At 43.8% G+C, this 20,730-nt stretch overlaps 1 protein-coding gene across 3 annotated transcripts in view; it reads left to right on the forward strand.

Moving 5' to 3' along the window:
- Positions 1-20,730, forward strand: part of IQCK (IQ motif containing K) — a 144,605-nt gene that overhangs the window by 26,771 nt on the left and 97,104 nt on the right. For all 3 annotated transcript variants that reach the window (XM_017534303.2, XM_037740546.1, XM_037740547.1), the window contains exons 5-6: positions 20,139-20,191; positions 20,326-20,403. In XM_017534303.2, the coding sequence (XP_017389792.1) occupies positions 20,139-20,191; positions 20,326-20,403 (131 nt within the window). The remainder of the gene's footprint in view (positions 1-20,138; positions 20,192-20,325; positions 20,404-20,730) is intronic.

A 20,730-nucleotide genomic window follows, 5' to 3' on the forward strand; every position in this document is an offset into this window, starting at 1 on the left:
AAAAAAAAAAAAAAAAAAAAAAAAAACCCAAAACAGGAAACAAATGCAGTGTTAAACAGAACTGTTAAACAGAACACATTTTTGAACTAATTTTACTAGCTGGTAACCTCTGATTTGGGTAACCTCTGTGAGTTTTAGGTCTGCACTTCATAGCTCTTTGCTATCTGTCCACCCTGCCATGGATCCACAAACCAACCATACCATACCCTTGGGAACACCCTTGGAAACATAACTACTGCCATTTGTAAGATGCCTTCTTTTCTTTTTCTCTAGCATTATTGACATATAACTGACAAATAAAAATTGCCTGTAATTATGGCTGGGTGCAGGGGCTCATGCCTATAATCCCAATATTTTGGGGGGCTGAGGTGGGAGGATCACTTGGGGCCAGGAGATTGGGATTAGTGTCAGCAACATAACAAGACCTCAACTCTATAAAAAAATAAAATAAATTGAGGCAGGAAGATTGCTTGAGCCCAGGAATTCAAGGCTGCGGTGAACTGTGATCGTGCCACTTCGCTCCAACCCAGGTGACAAAGCAAGAGCATATAATAAAGGGTTGCACCATGATGATTTAATATACCTATACCTTGTGAAATGATGATGACGATCAAGATAATGAACACATCCATCACCTCACAGAGTGTCTTAGTTCACCTGGGCTGCTCTAACAAAATACCATCAACTAGATCGTTTATAAACAACAGAAATGTATTTTCTCACAGTTTGGGAGGTTGGAAGTCCAAGTCTCAGCTCAGCTCTAGGAAATAGCCTTTTAACCCAAATGATGGAGCCCAGAGTCCACCTCTCCACACACCCAGGGTGCCTGACTGTAAGCTTTGTGGGTGGTGTCCTGCTGGCTCTGGGGCTTTCCTCCCTCTGCTATCCCACCAGCCTGTGTTCTCTCACCCTGGATCTAGGTGCTGATCTTGCTTCACCTGGCCTTTGGGGTTGGAATTTGTTCTTGAGAACTCAATCTTTTGACTCCAGTTCCTTTAAAGGACTCTGGGTTTTGGTTTTTTGGTTTTCATTTTTTTTTTTTTTTTGGTAGAGAAAAGAATAATTATTACATGAACGATACTTGCTCATGGTAGAAAAATTAGAAACTACCAGTAAACAAAAACAAGAACCCTTATCAGTCATAATCCCAGCCCTGTTAATGTGTTTAAAATCATTCTGTTTTAAAAAATTTACGGCTGGGCGCAGTGGCTCACACCTGTAATCCCAGCACTTTGGGAGGCCGAGGCAGGTGGATTACCTGAGGTCAGGAGTTCAAGACCAGCCTGACCAACATGGTGAAACCCCATCTCTAATAAAAAAATACAAAAATTAGCTGGGCGTGGTGGTGCATGCCTGTAGTCGCAGCTATACAGGAGGCTGAGGTGGGAGGATTGCTTGTACCCTAGATCTGGAGGTTGCAGTGAGCCGAAATCACAGCATTGCACTCCAGTCTGTGTGACATGATGAGACTTTGTCTCAAAAAAAAAAAAAAAAACACAGACACATACCTACATATTTAGTATCTGCCCAGCTAGTTAAATAAAAAAATGTTTTTGTAGAGATGGGAGTCTCGCTTTGTTACCCAGGCTGGTCTTGAAGTCCCAGCCTCAAACAATCCTCCTGCCTTGGCCTTTCAAAGTGCTGGGATTACAGGCATGAACCATCACACCTGGCCTTTAGTACGATGTTTTTGAGGTTCCATGTTGTAGTAGGTATCAGTACTTATTTTTGTTACCAAACGTTATTTCATTGTGTGGAGCTACCATATTGTGTTTAGGGGTTGTTTCTACTTTTTGGCTGTTATCAATTACACTGCTATGACCTTTTGCATACAGGTCTTTGTGTGGACAAATGTTTTCATTTCTCTGGGATAGAACCCTAGGAGTAGAGTAAACTGAGTTTTTATCTGACCTTATTGCAGTTGGTAGAATATCATGATATTTACATGGGTTCAGACAGCAATTGCCAATCTCACATTCTGGGATTTAGCACTTATATATGAAATACGGTTCAGTGGGGGGACATTTCGTGATGATCTACCATTACCAAACAGTTACCATCTAAGTTAGTGCTGGAACACTAATCCTGCCCACCAATGGCGATCATTTTTTAATTGACAACCATCATTTGTAGAATACTTCTTATAAGCCAGGCATCGTTTCACATTGTGATCTCTTTTTTTTTCTTTTTGAGACAGAGTCTCGCCGTGTCACCCAGCCTGGAGTGCAGTGGTGCGATTTCAGCTCACTGCAACTTCTGCCTCAGCCTCCCAAATAGCTGGGACTACAGGTGCATGCCACCATGCTGGCTAATTTTTTTTTCTATTGTATTTTTAGTAGGGAAGGGGTTTCACCATATTGGCCGGGCTGGTCTTGAACTCCTGACCTCGTGATCCACCGCCCTTGGCCTCCCAAAGTGCTGGGATTACAGGCATGAGCCACAGAGCCCAGGCTGTGATCTCATTTAATCATCATAACAACCCTGTTAGTGGATGGTTTTATCATCTCCATTTGTGATTGAGGTAGCAGAGGCCCAGAGAAGTATCTAAGTTCATATGGTTACCAAGAGGAACAGCCAGGGTTAAGAGCCTGGCTTCAGGCTGGGCATGGTCGTTCACACCTGTAATTTCAGCACTTTGGGAGGCTGAGGCGGGTGGACCACATTGAGGCTAGGAGTTCGAGACCAGCCTGGCCAACATGGCAAAACCCTGTCTCTACTAAAAAGAATTAGCCAGGCATGATGGCATGTGCCTATAATCCCAGCTACTCGGGAGACTGAGGCACAATTATTGCTTGAACCCAGGAGGCAGAGGTTGCATTGAGCAGAGATCCAGCTTGGGGGACAGAGTGAGACTCTTGTCTCAATAAATAAATAAATAAATAAATAAATGGAATCTGGCTTTACTTCTTTTAATTTTTGTTGGTACATCCTAGGTATATATATTTACTAGGTGCATGAGTTGTTTGGATACAGGCATGCAATGTGAAATATCATGAAGAATGGGGTTTCCATCCCCTAAGTATTTATCCTTTGTGTTACGAACAATCCAATTACACTCTTTTACTTATTTTAAAATGTATACTTAACTTTGTATTGACTGTAGTCACCCTGTTGTGCTGTCAAATAGGTCTTATTCTAACTTTTTTTGTTGTTGTTATTGCCATTAACCATCCCCAACCTGACATTCATTCCTACTGTGCCTCATGCTGATAAGGCTGTGGGTGCTGAAAATATTTCCCATTGTGACTCTTAGAATTGCTGTCTTATCTAGCTTGTAAGCCATGCAAGAAAAATCTTATTATAGCTTTATAGTCAAGTTTCTTTTCTTTTTAATTTTTAACAAAAGAGCATTGATCACTTCGTTTCCCAAACTTGGCTACGAGTTGCTTTTGTTTTTAAAAATCAAAGTGATCCTCAAAGGACAAGGCTTTGAAAAGAAAGGCAGCAGGCTGCGACCTGAGGGTGACCCCGAGGTTCTTTTACAAAATGAAGGGCAGTGGCTTTGTGGCAGGATTTTCCTTCTCTGGTCTGAAGCTTTGCCCTCTGGCTCTGAGAGGCATTGGTTTTATGCCAGATGGCTGCAGTAGCAGTCTTGACTAACTGCCAGATAGGGGGAACATGATCATTTGGCCATAAATTGCATTTCAATTATTATGTACTGCATCAGTTAACTTTTTGCTATATAACAAACTACCTCAAAAATTAGTGGCTTAAAATTACAAGCATTGACCAGGCATTGTGGCTCATGGCTATAATCCCAGCACTTTGGGAGGCCAAGGCACAAGGATCATTGAGCAGAGTTCAAGACCAACCTGGGCAACATAGCAAGCCCCCTATCTCTCCAAAAATAAAATCATAACCATTGATGTAGCTCACTTTTCTGCAGGTTAGCAATTTGGGCTAGATTTAGCTGGGAGTTCCTTCTGGCCTTGGGTTCATTCATGTGTCTTGGGCAGCTACTTGGTAGGCTGGGTGCTGGCTGGTCTAGGATGGCCTCAGCTGGGAGAGCTGTTCCATGCAGTCTCTCATCCTCCATCAGATTAACCCTAGGTTGTTCATATGGCAGCCAGGCAGGGTTGCTAAAATTCAATTAGACACCCTCAAGGCCTCTTGAGCCTGAGGCTTGGAACTGACATAGTGTCAATTTCACACATTAGATTGGCCAAAGCAAGTCACAAGGCCAGCCCAGATCTAAAGAGTTAGGAAATAGATTTCACTTTTTTTTTTTAAGTAAATTTATGGGGTACAAGTACAATTTCATTACATGTATAGATGGCATAGAAGCCAAGTCAGGGCTTTAGGGTGTCTCTCACCCAGATAACACACCTCGTACCCGGCAAGTAATTTGTCATCATCACCCTCCTCCCACCCCTTCACCCTTCCGACTCTTGTCAGTCATTCCTTTTTCTCCATCTGTGTATACACAGTTTTTAGTACCCACTTATGAGTAAGAACATTCGATATTTGACTTTCTGTGTCTGGCTTGTTTCACTCAAGATAATGCCCTCCAGTTCCATCCATGTTGCTGCCAAATACATGAGTTCGTTCCCTTTTATAGATTCTACTCCCTGACAGGGAGAGCAGTAAGGTCACACTGCAGAGTGTAGATACAGGAAGGGTGGAGAATGGCGGCCGTTTTTGCAACATACCATATACACTGCATCAGAAATAATATGGACTGGGCCACAGATGGCAGATTTGACTGTTGGCTCCAGCTTGGTGACTTCAGGAAAGATTAAATGAGCTAATGTGTGAAGGGGCTTGTTCTGGAGTTTAACAATCTGGGCTCAAATTCTTTTTTTTTTTTTTTTTTTTTGGAAACAGAGTCTTGCTCTCTGGCCCAGGCTGGAGTGCAGTGGCATGATCCCAGCTCACTGCAACCTCCACCTCCTTGGTTCAAAGGATTCTCCTGCCTCAGCCTCCTGAGTAGCTGGGACTACAGACATGCACCACCACTCCCAGCTAATTTTTGTGTTTTTAGTAGAGACAGCATTTCACCATGTTGGCCAGGCCAGTCTGAAACTCCTGATTTTAGGTGATCTGCCTGCCTCTGCCTCCCAAAGTGCTGGAATTACAGGCATGAGCCACCGAACCCAGCTAAATTCTTCCATTTACTAGTAAGTGAATGGGCAAGGTATTTAGCCTCTCTGTGCCCCCATTTTCTAATCGGTAAAATATGAATAATATGGAGTACATCATAATATGTCCTTGTTGTGAGGATAAATGAGTTAAATAAAACTTAAGAGTGTCTGGCACACAGAAAACACTCAGTACACATAAACTGTTGTTAATCCTATTAGTGTTTCACTTGGAAAACACCCAGTCTGTAAAGGAGTGCTATTCTCCATGGCCTCTTCTGGTTGACCAGTTGTTATATAAGTGAATGGAGGTTGAAATCCTCTTACTGCATTCTGGATGTTACAGATAGATGGCCAAGGATGGATTCTCCTTGTCATTATGAAAATCCTTGCACTTTTTAAAATGATAGGTATTAGTAAAAATCAAAACATAACTCTTAGAAATAATGGAGAGCCAAGAACAGAAAATCAAAAACTGCATGTTCTCATTCATAGGTGGGTGTTGAACAATGAGAACACATGGACACAGGGAGGGGAGCATCACATACTGGGGTCTGTTGGGGGGAAATAGGGGAGGGACAGCAGGGGAGGGGTGGGAAGGCCAGGGATGTATAACATGGGGAGAAATGCCAGATGTGGGTGATGGGGGGATGGAGGCAGCAAACAGCATTGTCACATGTATACCTATGCAACAATCCTGCATGATCTGCACATGTACCCCAGAACCTAAAGTACAATTAAAAAAAAAAAAAGAAATAATGGTGAGCTTAGAATCTGAGCATGTAATATACAGACACCTCCCAGAGTTAAAGAATTGCTAGAATCACAGCCTGTAATGGAAAAAAACAAAACAGAAAAACCAACCCTGTAATCATCCCAACCTTCTCTTGAGAATTTATGTCTAAAGAAGGAAGCCATTTTTAAAAAGAATGGAAATAAGGGTTTTTTGGAAGAATGTATCTTAAAGTAAATCATTGACTTTCTTGCTTGTTTAGAGAACTGCATTTCTCCTGCGACTTTTTAGGAACAGGAAAAGCCAGGTCATATACTAGTCCCAGATCCAAAAGATGTTTCAACTGTTAACCCCTTAGAATCAATCATAAAGGGTTATCCAGGAAGTAGAGAAGAGAGATGAAACAGAGCTTTCTTAAAATCACACTTCAATGTCAGAATCAAGTACTATGGCTTTTTCCATGATTCCACAGGAAAGATCATCTCTGAGTTATTTATAATGTTCTGAAGCTGAGACCTTCAAACTACAGCCCACAGTATCAGCTATCTGTTTTTGTAAATGAAATTTCATAGCCAGGTGCAGTGGTGCGTGCCACCAACTACTCGGGAGGCTGAGAGAGAATTGCTTGAACCCGGAAGGCAAAGGTTGCAGTGAGCCAAGATGGCGCCACTGCACTCCAATCTGGGTGACAGAGCGAGACTACGTCTCAAAAAAATAAAAGAAATTTCATTGGAAAACAGCTACGCCCGTTCCTGTACCTGTCACCTGTAACAGCTTTTGTACTACAATGGCAGAGTTGAATATTTGTGACACAAGCCTATGTTTGCTATCTGACCCTTTTAAGAAAAAGTTGGCTGGGAATGGTGGCTCACGTGTGTAACCCCAGCACTTTAGGAGGCTGAGGCAGTAGCATTGCCTGAGCCCAGGAATTCAAGACCAGCTTGGGCAACAGGGTGAAACCCTGTCTCTACAAAAATTAAATTTACACAATTAGCTGGGCACTGTGGTGTGAGCCTGTAGTCCCAGCTACTCAGAAGGCTGAGGCGGGAGAATCCATTGAGTCTGGAAGGTCGAGGCTGTAGTGAGCTATGATTGCACCATTACACTCCAGCCTGGGGAACAGAGTGAGATCCTGTCTCAAAAAGGAAAAAAGAAAGAAAGAAAGAAAAAGTTTGCCTGTTAATGCTTTGAAGTCCTGGAACTATCCATATATATATATATATATATATATATATATATATATATTTTTGAGATGGGGTCTTGCTCTGTCACCTAGGCTGGAGTACAGTGGTGCGATCTCAGCTCACTGCAACCTCCGCCTTCCGGGTTCAAGCGATTCTCCTGCCTCAGCCTCCTGAGTAGCTGGGACTACAGGTGCCTGGCTAATTTTTTGTATTTTTAGTAGAGATGGGATTTCACTGTGTTAGCCAGGATGGTCTCAGTCTCCTGACCTTGTGATCTGCCCGCCTCGGCCTCCCGAAGTGCTGAGATTATAGGCTTGCGCCACCGCGCCCGGCCTCTATCCATATTTTTATAGTCATCGCTGTTATGTGGGAGGCAGTATAGTATAAAGGAAGCTGAATGATTAAGTAGTTATTGTTGTGTGGGAGGCACCACAGTGTAAGGGAAGCTAATGATTTAGCGTAGAATTTGGAGCCATTTTCACCTGAGTAGAGCACCTCGTTCTACCCCTTTCTTAGATATATGACTCCAGACCTTGTTATTATTGTGACCTTGTAATTTTAATCTTTCTAAGCCTAAGTCTCTTCCTCTGTAAAATGTAAATAATAATAGTAATTGCCTCAGTTAAGGGAGTTTATGGTAATTTTTTTTTTTCGAGATGGAGTCTTACTCTGTTGCCCAGGCTGGAATGCAGTGGTGTGATCCCGGCTCACTGCAACCTCCACTTCCCAGGTTCAAGTGATTCTGGTGTCTCAGCCTCCCAAGTTGGGACTACAGGCATACACTACCATGCCTGGCTAATGTTTGTATTTTTAGTAGAGACAGGGTTTCACCATGTTGGCCAGGCTGGTCTTGAACTCCTGACTTCAAGTGATCTGTTTTCCTTGACATCTGCCTCCTGAAGTACTGGGATTACAGGCATGAACCTGGCCTGTTCATGAGAATTTTTTTTTTTTTTTTAGACAGAGTCTTGCTGTATCCTGTGGATGCCATAGCCTCCCAAAGTGTTGAGATTACAAGTGTGAGCCACCGTGCCCAGCCCCTGCTCAAGTTTTTGTTGTTGTTGTTTTTTGTTTTGTTTTTTTTTTAGACAGAGTCTTGCTGTGTCGCTCAGGCTAGAGTGCAGTGGCACAATCTCGGCTCTCTGCAACCTTTGCCTCCTGGGTTGAAACACTTCTCCTGTCTCAGCCTCCCAAGTAGCTGGGACTGCAGGTGCATGCCACCACGCCCCGGCTAATTTTTGTATCTTTTAGTAGAGATGGGGTTTCACCATATTGGTCAGGCTGGTCTTGAACTCCTGACCTTAGGCGATCCAACTGCCTTGGCCACTGCACCCTGCAGAGAATTTAATAAGATAATGCATTTAAAGCATTCGGCTAAATGCCTGGCACAGATACAATGAAAAATAGCAATTGAATAAGAACAAAATAAAATTAGAAAAACTGGAAGACTGAAAATGAGGACAATCTGCGAGGAAGAGGTGGACCGGGACTGGCCATCTGCGGGAGTTGAACAGTAGAGGTGGTGTCAGAAGCGTGGAGGGCTGTGGCAGGTACGGTGATGAGGGTGGGGCTGCTGGAGTTAGGTGGGCTTGAATCTCTCCTCCAACTCTGCTAGCTCTGGGCCCCTAGGAAGTTTCCTGAAATACTGTGAGCCTCAGTTTTCTTATCTGTTAAGTGGGGAGGTGATTAATTCATAGTACCCACGGTGTCAAGCACAGTAATGGGAGCCACTGTTATTAAGAATTGTGCTTGGCCAAGCACAGTAGTTCACACCCCTTATCCCAGTACTTTGAGAGGCCAATGTAGGCAGATCACTTGAGGCCAGGAGTTGGAGACCAATCTGGGCAACAGCAAGACCCCATCTCTACAAAAAGTAGAAATTAGCCAGGGATAGTGCCATGTGCCTATAGTCCCAGCTGCTCGGGAGGCTGAGAAGAGAGGATTGCTTGAGCCAAGCGCTTGAGGCTGCAGTGAGCTACGATCACACCTCTGCACTCCAGCTTGGATGACCAAGTGAGACCCTGTCTCTAAAAACGATAAATAAATAAAAATAAATTTTAAAATTGTGCTTGAAGGAGGGAGGCAATTTGAACAAGGGCAAAGCCAGAGGGAAGAGAGATGGGGTTCAGGTAGGCAGCAACAGAAAGAATAAATTCAGTTTTAGGCAGGAGTAGCGAGATGGATCAGGACATGCATGTCATCAAGCCTCTGCCAGAAGTGTCATCAGCCTTTGCCGGAAGCTTCCTTTTACACAGGGCATGGCATGCCTTCTCCAAGCAGAAAGCAGGCCTTGAAGGGAGTGCTCCAGATCCCTTGGTTTCTCAGAGGCATGGCTTTGAAGCTAGGTGTGCAAATAATTTTGATCCTGAGATCAAAATATGTGGGAGCAGAGTTTGTACAAAGACTTGCCCTCTCCTTATTGAATCCGCACTGACATTGACCTTTCTGATCTTCCGCTTATAGTTACAGCTGCCTTCCTGAGTGCCCCTGGGCTGGCCAGAGTCTACAAGAGTTGGAAGGGGAAAAGATTGTAAGGCAGGAAACCAACTGTGCAATTGTTAAAACAGAACTTCAGCAGTGTTTTTAGACTGAAGTCTGGTTTAAAGGCACACATGCCATTCCTGTTCTACCATGACCTGCGTTGTATTCCACTGGAACAAATTAAGTCTGAGACATGTAAATAGCATTATAAAGATTAAACCTCACAGTTAGGTTGATGTTCTTAAGCAATTCGGTGACATTCAGCCGTGCCTTTGGATTAGCTTAATTGGAACACGAGCGATCAGAATTTAATTAGAATTTAATTGACTGCTATATTAAACAGAGCCGGCTCAGTGGCTACATTGCAAACTTCACTTGGAAATTCTTTCTGATGCATCTCTAAAAATATGTTGAGCTCTCACAGTAAAGTTAATCATTTTTACTGTAAGCAGTTTTTGATAAAAGGCTTATATCGTTAGCAGTAAAAAGTAGTGGAAACTCAAATGAGTTTGTTTGAGCTGGGGACTATTAAGTATGCAGAGCTAAGATTCTCTTATTTGCTGGAGTTAACTCTTTGCGGGCAGGTCCTGAATATGGCAGAAAAGCCCATTCGAACTACCCTAAGTAGAAAGGGAGTTTCTATTTTATTTTTATTTTTACCCAACCTGTGAGTTCATCTTTCTTTCTTTATATATATATATTTTTTCAGACAGGGTCTCACTTTATCACCCAAGCTGAAGTGCAGTGGCATGACCATAGCTCACTTCAGCCTCAATCTATCCCAGCTCAAACGATCCTCCCACTTCAGCCTCCTGAGTAGCTGGGACTACAGGCATGCATGCCACCATGCCTGGCTAGATTTTTTTATTTTTTGTAGAGATGGGGCTTCACCATGTTGGCCAGGCTGGTCTTGAACTCCTCGGCTCAAATGATCTGCTAGCCTCAGCCTTCCAAAGTGTTGGGATTATAGGCATGAGCCACCTCACCTGGCCCTTTTTAAAAATGTAGACGAGAGGCCCACAGGGAGATCTTCCAGCATAGCTTGATCTGGTGGCCCAGCTGATGTCTTCATGTCTTGTTCTCTCTCTTCCTCTCTTGACTGCTTCCTCTGGGTTGGTTCCACCCTCAGATGGGCCATGGCATCAGTCTATGTCTTATAAGGCTCATATGTAGCAGAAAGAGGGAGAGAGAAGTCTCTCCCAGAGTTTCTCTCTAATTGAGCCAACTCAGGTCAATTGCCTGAGTATTGGGCTAGGCATAGTGGCTCACGCCTGTAATCCCAGGCACTTTGAGAGGCCAAGGCAGAAGGATCACTTGAACACAGGAGTTCCAGACCAGCCTGGGCAACATAGCAAACCCTCTGTATCTATAAAACAAACAAACAAACAAATTTTTGAAAATTAGCCAAGCATGGAGAGGCATGTACCTATAGTCCTAGCTACTCAGGAAGCTGAGGCAGGGGGATCCCTTGAGCCTAAGAATTCAAGGCTGCAGTGAACTATGATCATGCCATTGTACTCCAGCCTAGGTGACAGAGCAAGGCCCTGTCTCTGAAAATAAAATGAATAAATAAATAAAAGTACCTTCTTTGGAATAAGTCCTTGGAACTAGGGGAATTGTGATTTAGTGGCCTGTTAGGCAACGAAAGAGGCCCCACCCAAAGCCCATAGTTTTTGTTGGGGAGAGATTCCTGAAAGGAACTCAGGGTGCTGTTACCGAAATAAGATGGAAGGGGTACTGGGCAGGTATCTTGGTCAGGATGCATTATGTTGCAGCTAGCAGAAAACTGGCTTAAATAATACAGAGGATTTATTGGCTCAGGAAATCAGAAGGCCCCAAGGTAGTGAGGGAAGGCCTCAGAGTTGGCTTGACTCAGGAACTCTGTGATATAACTGAGGATGACTTGATTGTCTCCTGCCTCTGGGCTTGGCCTCTAGCAGACTCAGCTTTATCCTGGGGCTGGCTTCCCTTGGACTGTCAAAACAGGTGCGACCCCCACCTCGGCCTTGTACCCACCTACTACATCAAACAGAAGGGGGACAACAAACTCTTTCAGGAAAGCAAAGGAAATTACTTCCCAGAAGTGCCAGCACATCTCCCCTGACATGTCATCGTTCTGAAACGGGTCACATGCCCATTCCTGATTCAGTGCCTCCCTGTGGCCAGGATAAATGTGGACCAGGTTGACTCAGGTCTAGGTGGGGGGAGGTGGGATCATCTCACCTGCCTTATCAGGGTTGACATCTGGAGCTGAGACGGAGTTAACCGTCAGCACCTACTGTCAGTTACTATGCAGGTCAGGAGCCTCAGGGTGGTGGCTTTGGGGCATTTAATTAATAACCATACTGGGGCCAAGCCTTACTCATTTTCTTTATCTCGTGTTTAACACAGGGCGTCCACACGGTAGGTAAATATTTGTTGAACAGAGTCAGACTGGAACAATGTACTTTGCTTAATTTGGAAAGAAATCAGTTTTGTGCATGAGTTTTGTGCGCATCGTTATGATGGCTGAAAATAAATTTTATGTCAGCTTTAAATATGGATTAAATGTGGAGTCCGGGTAGAGGCCATAAAACCGCCTCTTTTCCTATCCTATTCCATGCAATGTAAAATTTTCCCTTTCGGCTTTTGGTTGCTCATCAAATTCCATTACAGCCAAGACTATTGTAGACTAAAGCTGGTGTCAGGAAACTATTTCTAACTCCTGACAGGTTCTTTGGTGATCTCATGACACTAACATTTGCTACTGTGGATAATTCTGTAAAATGAACCCTTTTTTTCCCTTTTTACATTCTTTGCCCATCTCATAGTCATTCATTGTAGTTATTTTCCTTTTTATAATTAAATACCTAAGTATCCTGTAAGAAGTACAAGGGCTTTGGTCAGCAAGGGAAGAAACTCTATTTCCTGGTCTTGACCAATAAGGAAAATTAGTAATACCATCAGCTTTTGTTTGAAAACAATTTCTAAGGAGTGGAAAAAATAGATTCTGTCAGGAAAGGTGTGGTAGAATTATTTTAGCATGATTCCTTTTCAGCCAAAACACTTTTTGAAATGACCCTGTGGCCTGGGCTGGAGGTCTTGATCAATGCTATTAGTGCATTTTTTGAACTTCTCAGGAGAAGTATTATTTTTCTCTAATGAAATGCCTTCTCAGTGGAAAAAAAAAATGTGAATACCTGTTGGCAGTTTGCTATAAATATTTTGGCATCTGGTTAGAGGCCAAGTGTTTGCTTATTTCTAGGATCAGCGTTATGGATTAGTTTCATCATGTCTGGGAATTCTTGGGTATCTGGAAATGTATTGTGGAGACTGTGTGGGAAAGGAGACTGTGATGTTCTGTGTGTATGCCACAGCCACAGTCCTTAACTGCTGCTCTTTGTCCCTACTCTCTCCATGTCCCCATCACCCTGACTACAAGTGATTGAACCAGGAATATGGAACAGACCCTTGGGCAGCCACTCTTAGAAGGCAAGTGACCGTGAAATGGTCTACCCAGCAGGGATGGTTCTCTCTTGGGAGTATCTAGTCCTTTCAGAGTCTCCGTCTGGGGAGCTGGGATGTCACACTACAGAGAGAACAGGCAGACCATAGCATAGGGAGAGCGGGACACCTAGAGACAACCTTAAAGGCAGAGAAAGGAGGACAGAGAATTAATTAGGAGACAACAACAGATAAAGCAGCAGCAAACAGTGGAAGGAGCCGTGGCCAAGGAGCTGAGCTCCACAGAACTGGAACCAGAACCAGAACCGTTGTTGGACAACTGTAGCCTTGCCTGGGCCCTGAACAGTCATGAGCAATGGTCCAGTTCTTCCTGAGATCTGGCTCTGCCACCAGCCAGAGAGACTCTCATTTTCCCCACATTCTGAACAGTGAGAAATAAATGTTTGTTGTTCATAAGTCACCCAGTTTATGATATTTTTGTTATTGCCACCTGAATGGACTGAGACATGACGTAAATTGAGCATATTTCTATTCCTTGCAAGCCCAAAGAGTTTCAACCAACACAGTACCAGAGCCAGCCACACTTCAGACCCCTGAACGCAAAGCATGTGCTTTTGACTTTTCTGGGTGGAATTGTATGAGCCACCTGACACAGATTCAATTGCTTTCCAATGCTAGCTGCTTCTCTTCCAGCCTTCCGTCCTCCAGTGCGTCTCCTCTACGTGCATCCAGTATAAAAATTGGTACAAAATACTGTCTGGATTGGACCTCCATTAATTTCTGCCTTTTTGGCTGAGCGCTGTGGCTCACCCCTGTAATCCCAGCACTTTGGGAGGCAGAGGTGGGTAGATCACTTGAGGCCAGCAGTTGGAGACCAGCCTGGGCAACATGGCAAAAACCCATGTCTACTAAAAACATAAACAGGAGCCAGGCCATGGTGGTGCATGCCTGTAATCTTAGCTACTCAGGAGGCTGAGGCATGAGAATTGCTTCAACCCAGGAAGTAGAGGTTACAGTGATCGGAGACTGTGCCACTACACTCCAGCCTGGGCAACAGAGTGAGACTCGGTCTTTAAAAAAAAAAAATCTGCGTTTTCTCTTTTAGCGCTCTGGGTCTTTTATGATACTTTCTTCCCATTTCCCTTCTCCCCCCGTTTTATTGTTTAAAGAAATTTAAGCAGTTAGATGAACTGACAGAATTTTGGAATGAATTCCCACATATCCACTGCCTTGATTCTATAATTTCTATTTTGCTTCATTTGTTTTATCACATATCCATCCACAAACCCGTCAATCCATCCCTCTATTCATTCATCTTGGTTTTTGGGATGCATTTCAGAGTAAGTTGCAGACTTACGAGGACATAATGATGCCTTAACCCTTGACACCTAGTCTTTTTCCTTTTAATTATAGATTAAAATAATTTTTTAAAAAACCTTGTTAGAGGCTGCTTTAACTGTTCCCTCTGCTCTCCCAAACTTGAGCATTTTCACCCTTTAATGATCAAGGACTCAGTGTATTTGCCCACATTACATAAACCCTGGGTGCCCTCACTGTCTAAATCTCACTCTTTAATTTCCCTCTCTCCTACTTCCTCTCTTATTTCATCACTCACCACGACTTTTCATTTGCTTTTCCTTCTCTCTTTCAGCTCCTCAGCAGATAATTTTTAAACTAAACAACAGCTGAACAATATCCCCACTGTTCTGCATGTCTGAGTATGCACAGCACGTCCACGCTTGCCCAGAACAGCAGGAAAACACAATTTCTTCCATTTTATTTCTTTGCATCAAAAGTGATTAAATCTGTGTGCATGACCTTCATACATCAGACCATTTGGCTATTTTTAAAGTCTATTTATTAAAGTCAAGCCGCATTCTCTTTGCAGAAGAAATCTTTACCACTAAACGACGTGATAAATGCCAAGGGAACAATGCATTCTTTGTAGGGCAAGAGAGAGACGCTGCCATCCCACAATTGCCAGATTGTTTAAATTATTATATGGCAATTCATGCTAGTTACATATTTTCGTTGTTGTACAAGTATTTTCTTATTTTGGTTAAAGATGACTTTTTGAAGGGACTCCTATTCTTACAAGGCAGACTGGAAGACCCCATTACATGGTCTAGTGCATTCCATTTTGTTAATGCCAGCCAGCAGTGTTTCCATTTTTTTCATAAAGGGGTTTTAGCAATGAGGTAAAAGATTGCAGATAATCTCCAGTAACTCAGGCCCCACGATATTTTATTTACTAAAAACTCTAGTAAAGCTTTCAGTAAAAAGTGGAGTGCTTTTCTTTTTGGTGAAGCATCAATTCACAACAATCGTTTCAGCCTTATCTTGAATCATAAAGCTGAGTTGGCCATTTCAAAGTGGAGAGGAAAAAAGGGAAAAAAATGATGAAAACATTTTCATAGTAAAATATTGTGGGAAGAAAGTAAAGAGAAATTGTCCAGAATTACATTAGCACTCCCTACTTTTAAATAGCAGAATCTGTGTACATGAGTTTTTTCCTTGCTTTGATGCTTGAGAGTTGAATGGTGAATTCATTCATTCATTTATCCAACAGGAGCTTCTCACCTGCTCTGTGCAGTGCAGTCTTTTTTTTTTAATTTTTTTTTTTGTAATGAAATCTCACTCCGTTACCCAGGCTGGAGTGTGGTGGTGTGATCTCGGCCCATTGCAACCTCCGCCTCCCATATTCAAGCGATTCTCCTGTCTCAGCTTCTGGAGTAGCTGAGATTACAGGTACGCACCACCGTACCCAGCTTTTTTTGTGTTTTTAGTAGAGATGGGGTTTCACCATGTTGGCCAGGCTGATCTCAAGCTCCTGACCTCCAGTGATCCACCTGCCTCGGCCTCCCAAAGTGCTGGGATTACAGGTGTGAGCCACCATACCCGGCCTCAGTGCCGTCGATTAAGGACTGGATATAAAGAAAAAAAGACATGTGGCTTGTCTTCACAGAGCTTATGATTCAATAGGGAAGGCAGACATGGCAGACCCATGTGACAGTCAAGGTGCTATGACAGAGAAGCACACAGAAAACTGGAGCAGAGCCCACCCTACACTGAAGAGGGTGAGACTGGGCAAAGTGGTCCATGTCTGTAATCCTAGCGCTTTAGAAGGCTAAGACAGGAGTATTGCTTGAGCCCAGGAGATTGAGGCTGCAGAGAGGTCATGTACTCCAGCCTAGGTCACAGAGAGGCTCTGTCTCTAAAATTAAAAAAAAAATAGTAATTTTTAAAAAAGACAATGAGAATGCTCAGAAAGACTTCCTGGAGGCATCATGAAGGATACGTGATGGTTAACTGACTGGAGAAGATAGAAATAGTGCTTAAAATCTCTCTGTTGCAAATAATAGCCTAATGCAAACTGGCTTACGTGCAAAAGAGAATATACTGGTTCTTGTACCTGAAAGGTCCGGGGAATTTTGGCTTCAGTCATAGCTGGACCCAGGATCTAGTAGAGAATCATCAGGGGTCTGCCCAACAGCCCCTTCCTTCTTCCTTGCTAATACAGCCCCAAATTTGTTCACTCTCAGTGGAGCTGCTTTGTCTTTCGGGAGGGACCAGGCTTAACGCATTACATTTGCAACAACCCTGTTTCCAACACAGTCAAATTCTGAGGTCCTGGGAGTTATACTTCAACATATGAATTTTGGGGTGATACAAGTTAACCCTTAACACTCTGCTTTTCCTTCCTCCATCACTCTGATCTCCTGCTGGTGTCTCCCGTTGGCTGGACCCATGTGGAAGGTATGTTACAGGAAAGGGCAGGCCCCAAGGGAGTTGTTGGATCTTGCACAAGAAAGAATTCAGGGCGAGTCTGTAAAGTGAAAGCCAAGTTTCTTAAGAAAGTAAAGAATAAAAGAATGGCTACTTCATAGAGCAGCCCCGAGGGCTGCTGGTTGCCCATTTTTATGGTTATTTCTTGAGTATATGCTAAACAAGGGGTGGATTATTTATGGTGCTCCTTTTTAGACTATACAGGGTAACTTCCTGACATTGCCATGGCGTTTGTAAACTGTCATGGTGCCGGTGGGAGTGTAGTGGTGAGGACACTCAGAGGTCACTCATTGCCCTCGTTTTTGCCCAGCTTCTTTACTGCAACCTGTTTTATCTGCAAGGTCTTTATGACCCGTATCTTGCGCCGACCTCCTGTCTCATCCTGTGACTTAGAATGCCTTAACCGTCTGGGAATGCAGCCTAGTAGCTCTCAGCCTCATCTTATCCAGTCCCTATTCAAGATGGAGCTGCTCTAGTTCACACGCCTCTGACATTTCCAATAAGGTCACATTCTGAAGGGCTTATACTTCACCATATGAATTTTGGGATGAGAAAATTCAACCCCTAACTCTCTGCCTTTCCCTCCCCCATCTCTCTGATCTCCTTCTAGTACCTCCCATAGGATGGACCCATCTGGAGGGTACAAGAGCCTGATTGATGTGGACTATGAAAAGCAGCTTCCTGAGGCACAGAGCAGGGGAGGGAGGGTGGATCTGGAGGGGCAAAGAGGATTCCCAGGACACTCTGTAGCATCTTTCTTCCTGGGAAGGATCTCTCCACACCTCCAGCCTGACTTGGTTCTTAGCTCCTGCTATTTTAAAAGGAGACAGAGATTTTATCACCCGATTTCCATAACAATTCTCTAAAAGAAGTTAGTTGACTGGTATTCTTTGGGTTACAAGAAGAAACTTTCAGTGGAAATCGAAGACAAGCTATCTGGCGCTCTGCCCCATTGGCAGGCTCAGCATGTCTTCTCCCCATTACTCTGTGATGTCTTTTCCCTTGTAGCTTGCTAAGTATCTGTCCCTTAGGAGCTGGATCCAGTTGCCTGTATTGAAAACTCAAGAACAGTGGTAGTAAAACCAATGAAGTTGATTTCTCCTTACACATTTAGATGTCCAGAGTAGGGCAGGCCCAAGCTGATGCAATGGCTAAGGAAGTCAGCAAAGACACAGGCTCTTTCCATCCCCTGCTTCACCATCCTCAGCACACGGCTTTGGCCCTGATGGCTAAAAGGGGCTGCTGGATTTCCAGCCCCACATCTGTGTTTCATTCAGCCTGGAATACGTGAAAGGAAACTTCAAGGAAGAAGGGGCAGCAGAAATCAGGAAAGCGTGATTTTTTAGAGGTCCCTGTTTGTATCTCACCAGGCAGAACTGTGTGACATAGCTGTCCCTTACTACATAGGAGCCTGGGGGATGTGGATTTTTGGCTGAGCTGATTGCCATTTGGAAGCAATCAGGCTTCTATTATTAAGGTTGAAGTGGAGAGTGATCTTGGGTGGAGAGCTAGCAGGGTCAGCCTCACTGCTGGTGGTACCTGTGTATGGGCGTCTCATTGGAAGGTAGCACTCAGACCAGAAGGACTGCCGTTTGGAGGATTTGAGTAGATTTGGGGTAAAGCAATATATGTATATACAATTACTCATAAAAGAGAAGCACGGTCTAGACTTAAATAACAAAATCCTTCGATTCCAAAAGTATGTAATAAGCCCCGATATGAGCACTGGTTTTTATTAGTACCTGACCTTAGAAAATATGCTTACTGAAAGAGAACTAAAGAAATGTCTTTAGAGTTCTTTGCCCAAGTTACTGTTTGTTGATGTTCTTATAAATCTCATAAAGGATTCATGCATATTTCATCTAACACAAGCCATCAATTAACCTCCTTTCCTTTGTCCTACTCAGACATGTGGCCAAAGTGAGAATATACAGTGGACCCCTAAACAATATGATGCCAAACCCTGTGCAGTCAAAACTCCACTTATAACTGTGGCCTTGCACAATGGCTCACACCTGTAATCCCAGCACTTTGGGAGGCCGAGACAGGGCAGACTGCTTGAGCTTAGGAGTTCGAGACCAACCTGGGGAACATGATGAAACCCCATCTCTCCAAAAAAAAAATACAAAAAATTTGCCAGGCGTGGTGGTGTGTGCCTGTAGTCCCAGGTACTGGGGAGGCTGAGGTGGGAGGATCTCTTGAGCCTGGGAGGCTTCTGCAGTGAGCCTAGATCACGCCACTGCACTCCACCCTGGACGATAGAATGAGGCTGTGTCACAAAAAGAAAGCAAGAAAATCCACAAAGAGCTTTTGACTTTCCGAAAACTTAACTACTGACAGCCTACTGTTGACTGGATGCCTTACCAGTAACACAAATTTTGTATATGTATTATATACTGTATTCTTATAAGCAAGTTAGTGAAAGAAAATTTATTAAGAAAACCATAAAAAAAAATACATTTAGGCCAGGCGCGGTGGCTCAAGCCTGTAATCCCAGCACTTTGGGAGGCCAAGGCGGGTGGATCACGAGGTCAAGAGATCGAGACCATCCTGGTCAACATGGTGAAACCCCGTCTCTACTAAAAATACAAAAAATCAGCTGGGCATGGTGGCGCGTGCCTGTAATCCCAGCTACTCAGGAGGCTGAGGCAGGAGAATTGCCTGAACCCAGGAGGCGGAGGTTGCGGTGAGCCGAGATCGCGCCATTGCACTCCAGCCTGGGTAACAAGAGTGAAACTCCGTCTCGGAAAAAAAAAAAAAAAAAAATACATTTACTAGTCATTAAGTGGAAGTGGATCATCATAAAGGTCTTCTTCCTCGTCTTCAGGCTTAGTAGGCCAAGGAGGAGGAGGAAGAGGAAGGATTGGTTTTGCTGCCTCAGGGGTGGCAGAGGTGGAAGATGTAGACGGGGCAGGAGAGGCAGGCACACTTGGTATCAAGTTTTAATGAAAAAAAGTCATGTATGAGGAACGAGACCTTTAATCACCCTTAAGCATCTAAGACCACCTCCCCCTTGACTTCTACACTGCATTTCAATAGGGGAAGTAAAGGCTGGCAGACCAGGCGCCACCTTGAATCGCCCTCCTATAGACTGCAGGCAAGGTATGGAGGAGTCTTCCCAGAAGGCAGTTTGTGCCTAAACAAGATCAAACCCCCCTCTTAAGTCACATACCCCACACCTGCCTCATGGATCAAGACTCTTTCACATGTAATTTCTAGAGTTTTAAGCCTTTAAAAAGGCAGGGATTTTCTTTGTTAGGACAGCTTGGCTGTTAGGCAACTATGCTGCTGCTGTTCCCGGCTGAATAAATTACCTCTTCCTTCCCAGTTCCGTGTTTGAGAGGTTTGTTTTGCAGCCTACAAGTAGACGTACAGTTCAAACTCATGCGGTTTAAGGCTCAACTGTAACTTAATGATCTCTTCTCTCTTTAGAGGAAAAGAACCAAATTCATTGCCTGTGATTTCCTGACCGAGTGGTTATACAAGTAAGTTGTTCATGTCTGACTATTCAGTGATCCTAAGAATCGAATCATGTGAATTTGCAAGCAGAGTGGCAACAACCGACTTGAATTCTTGCTTTTTGTTTTCTTGTCAATCAAACACATGGCATCGTGACCAGCCAAAATCCAAAGAGGGCAGGGGAGCCATTCACAGAATTCTTCTCCATTCCATTTGTGAAGGAGTGGCTAGAGCAACAGTAAGTATGGCACAAGGCTTTGAATAATTTATTCCTAATTTAAGACTGTGTTAATAATTGTTTTCTTCAGTCCAAGAGAACTAACTGATGTGATCCATCCAGGACTCTGGGCCATCGTATTTGTGACTCTTGTCTCTAGTTATTCTTAGCCTAGGCTAACCTTATCCTAATCATGCCAGTAACTTCATTCAAGAAGCTCACCAGAAATAAAGTAGAAAACTTAAAAAACAGGCCGGGCGCGGTGGCTCAAGCCTGTAATCCCAGCACTTTGGGAGGCCGAGGCGGGTGGATCACGAGGTCAAGAGATCGAGACCATCCTGGTCAACA

Source organism: Cebus imitator, unplaced genomic scaffold (assembly GCF_001604975.1).
Source record: "Cebus imitator isolate Cc_AM_T3 unplaced genomic scaffold, Cebus_imitator-1.0 Scaffold85, whole genome shotgun sequence".
NCBI classification, from domain to species: Eukaryota; Metazoa; Chordata; class Mammalia; order Primates; family Cebidae; genus Cebus; species Cebus imitator.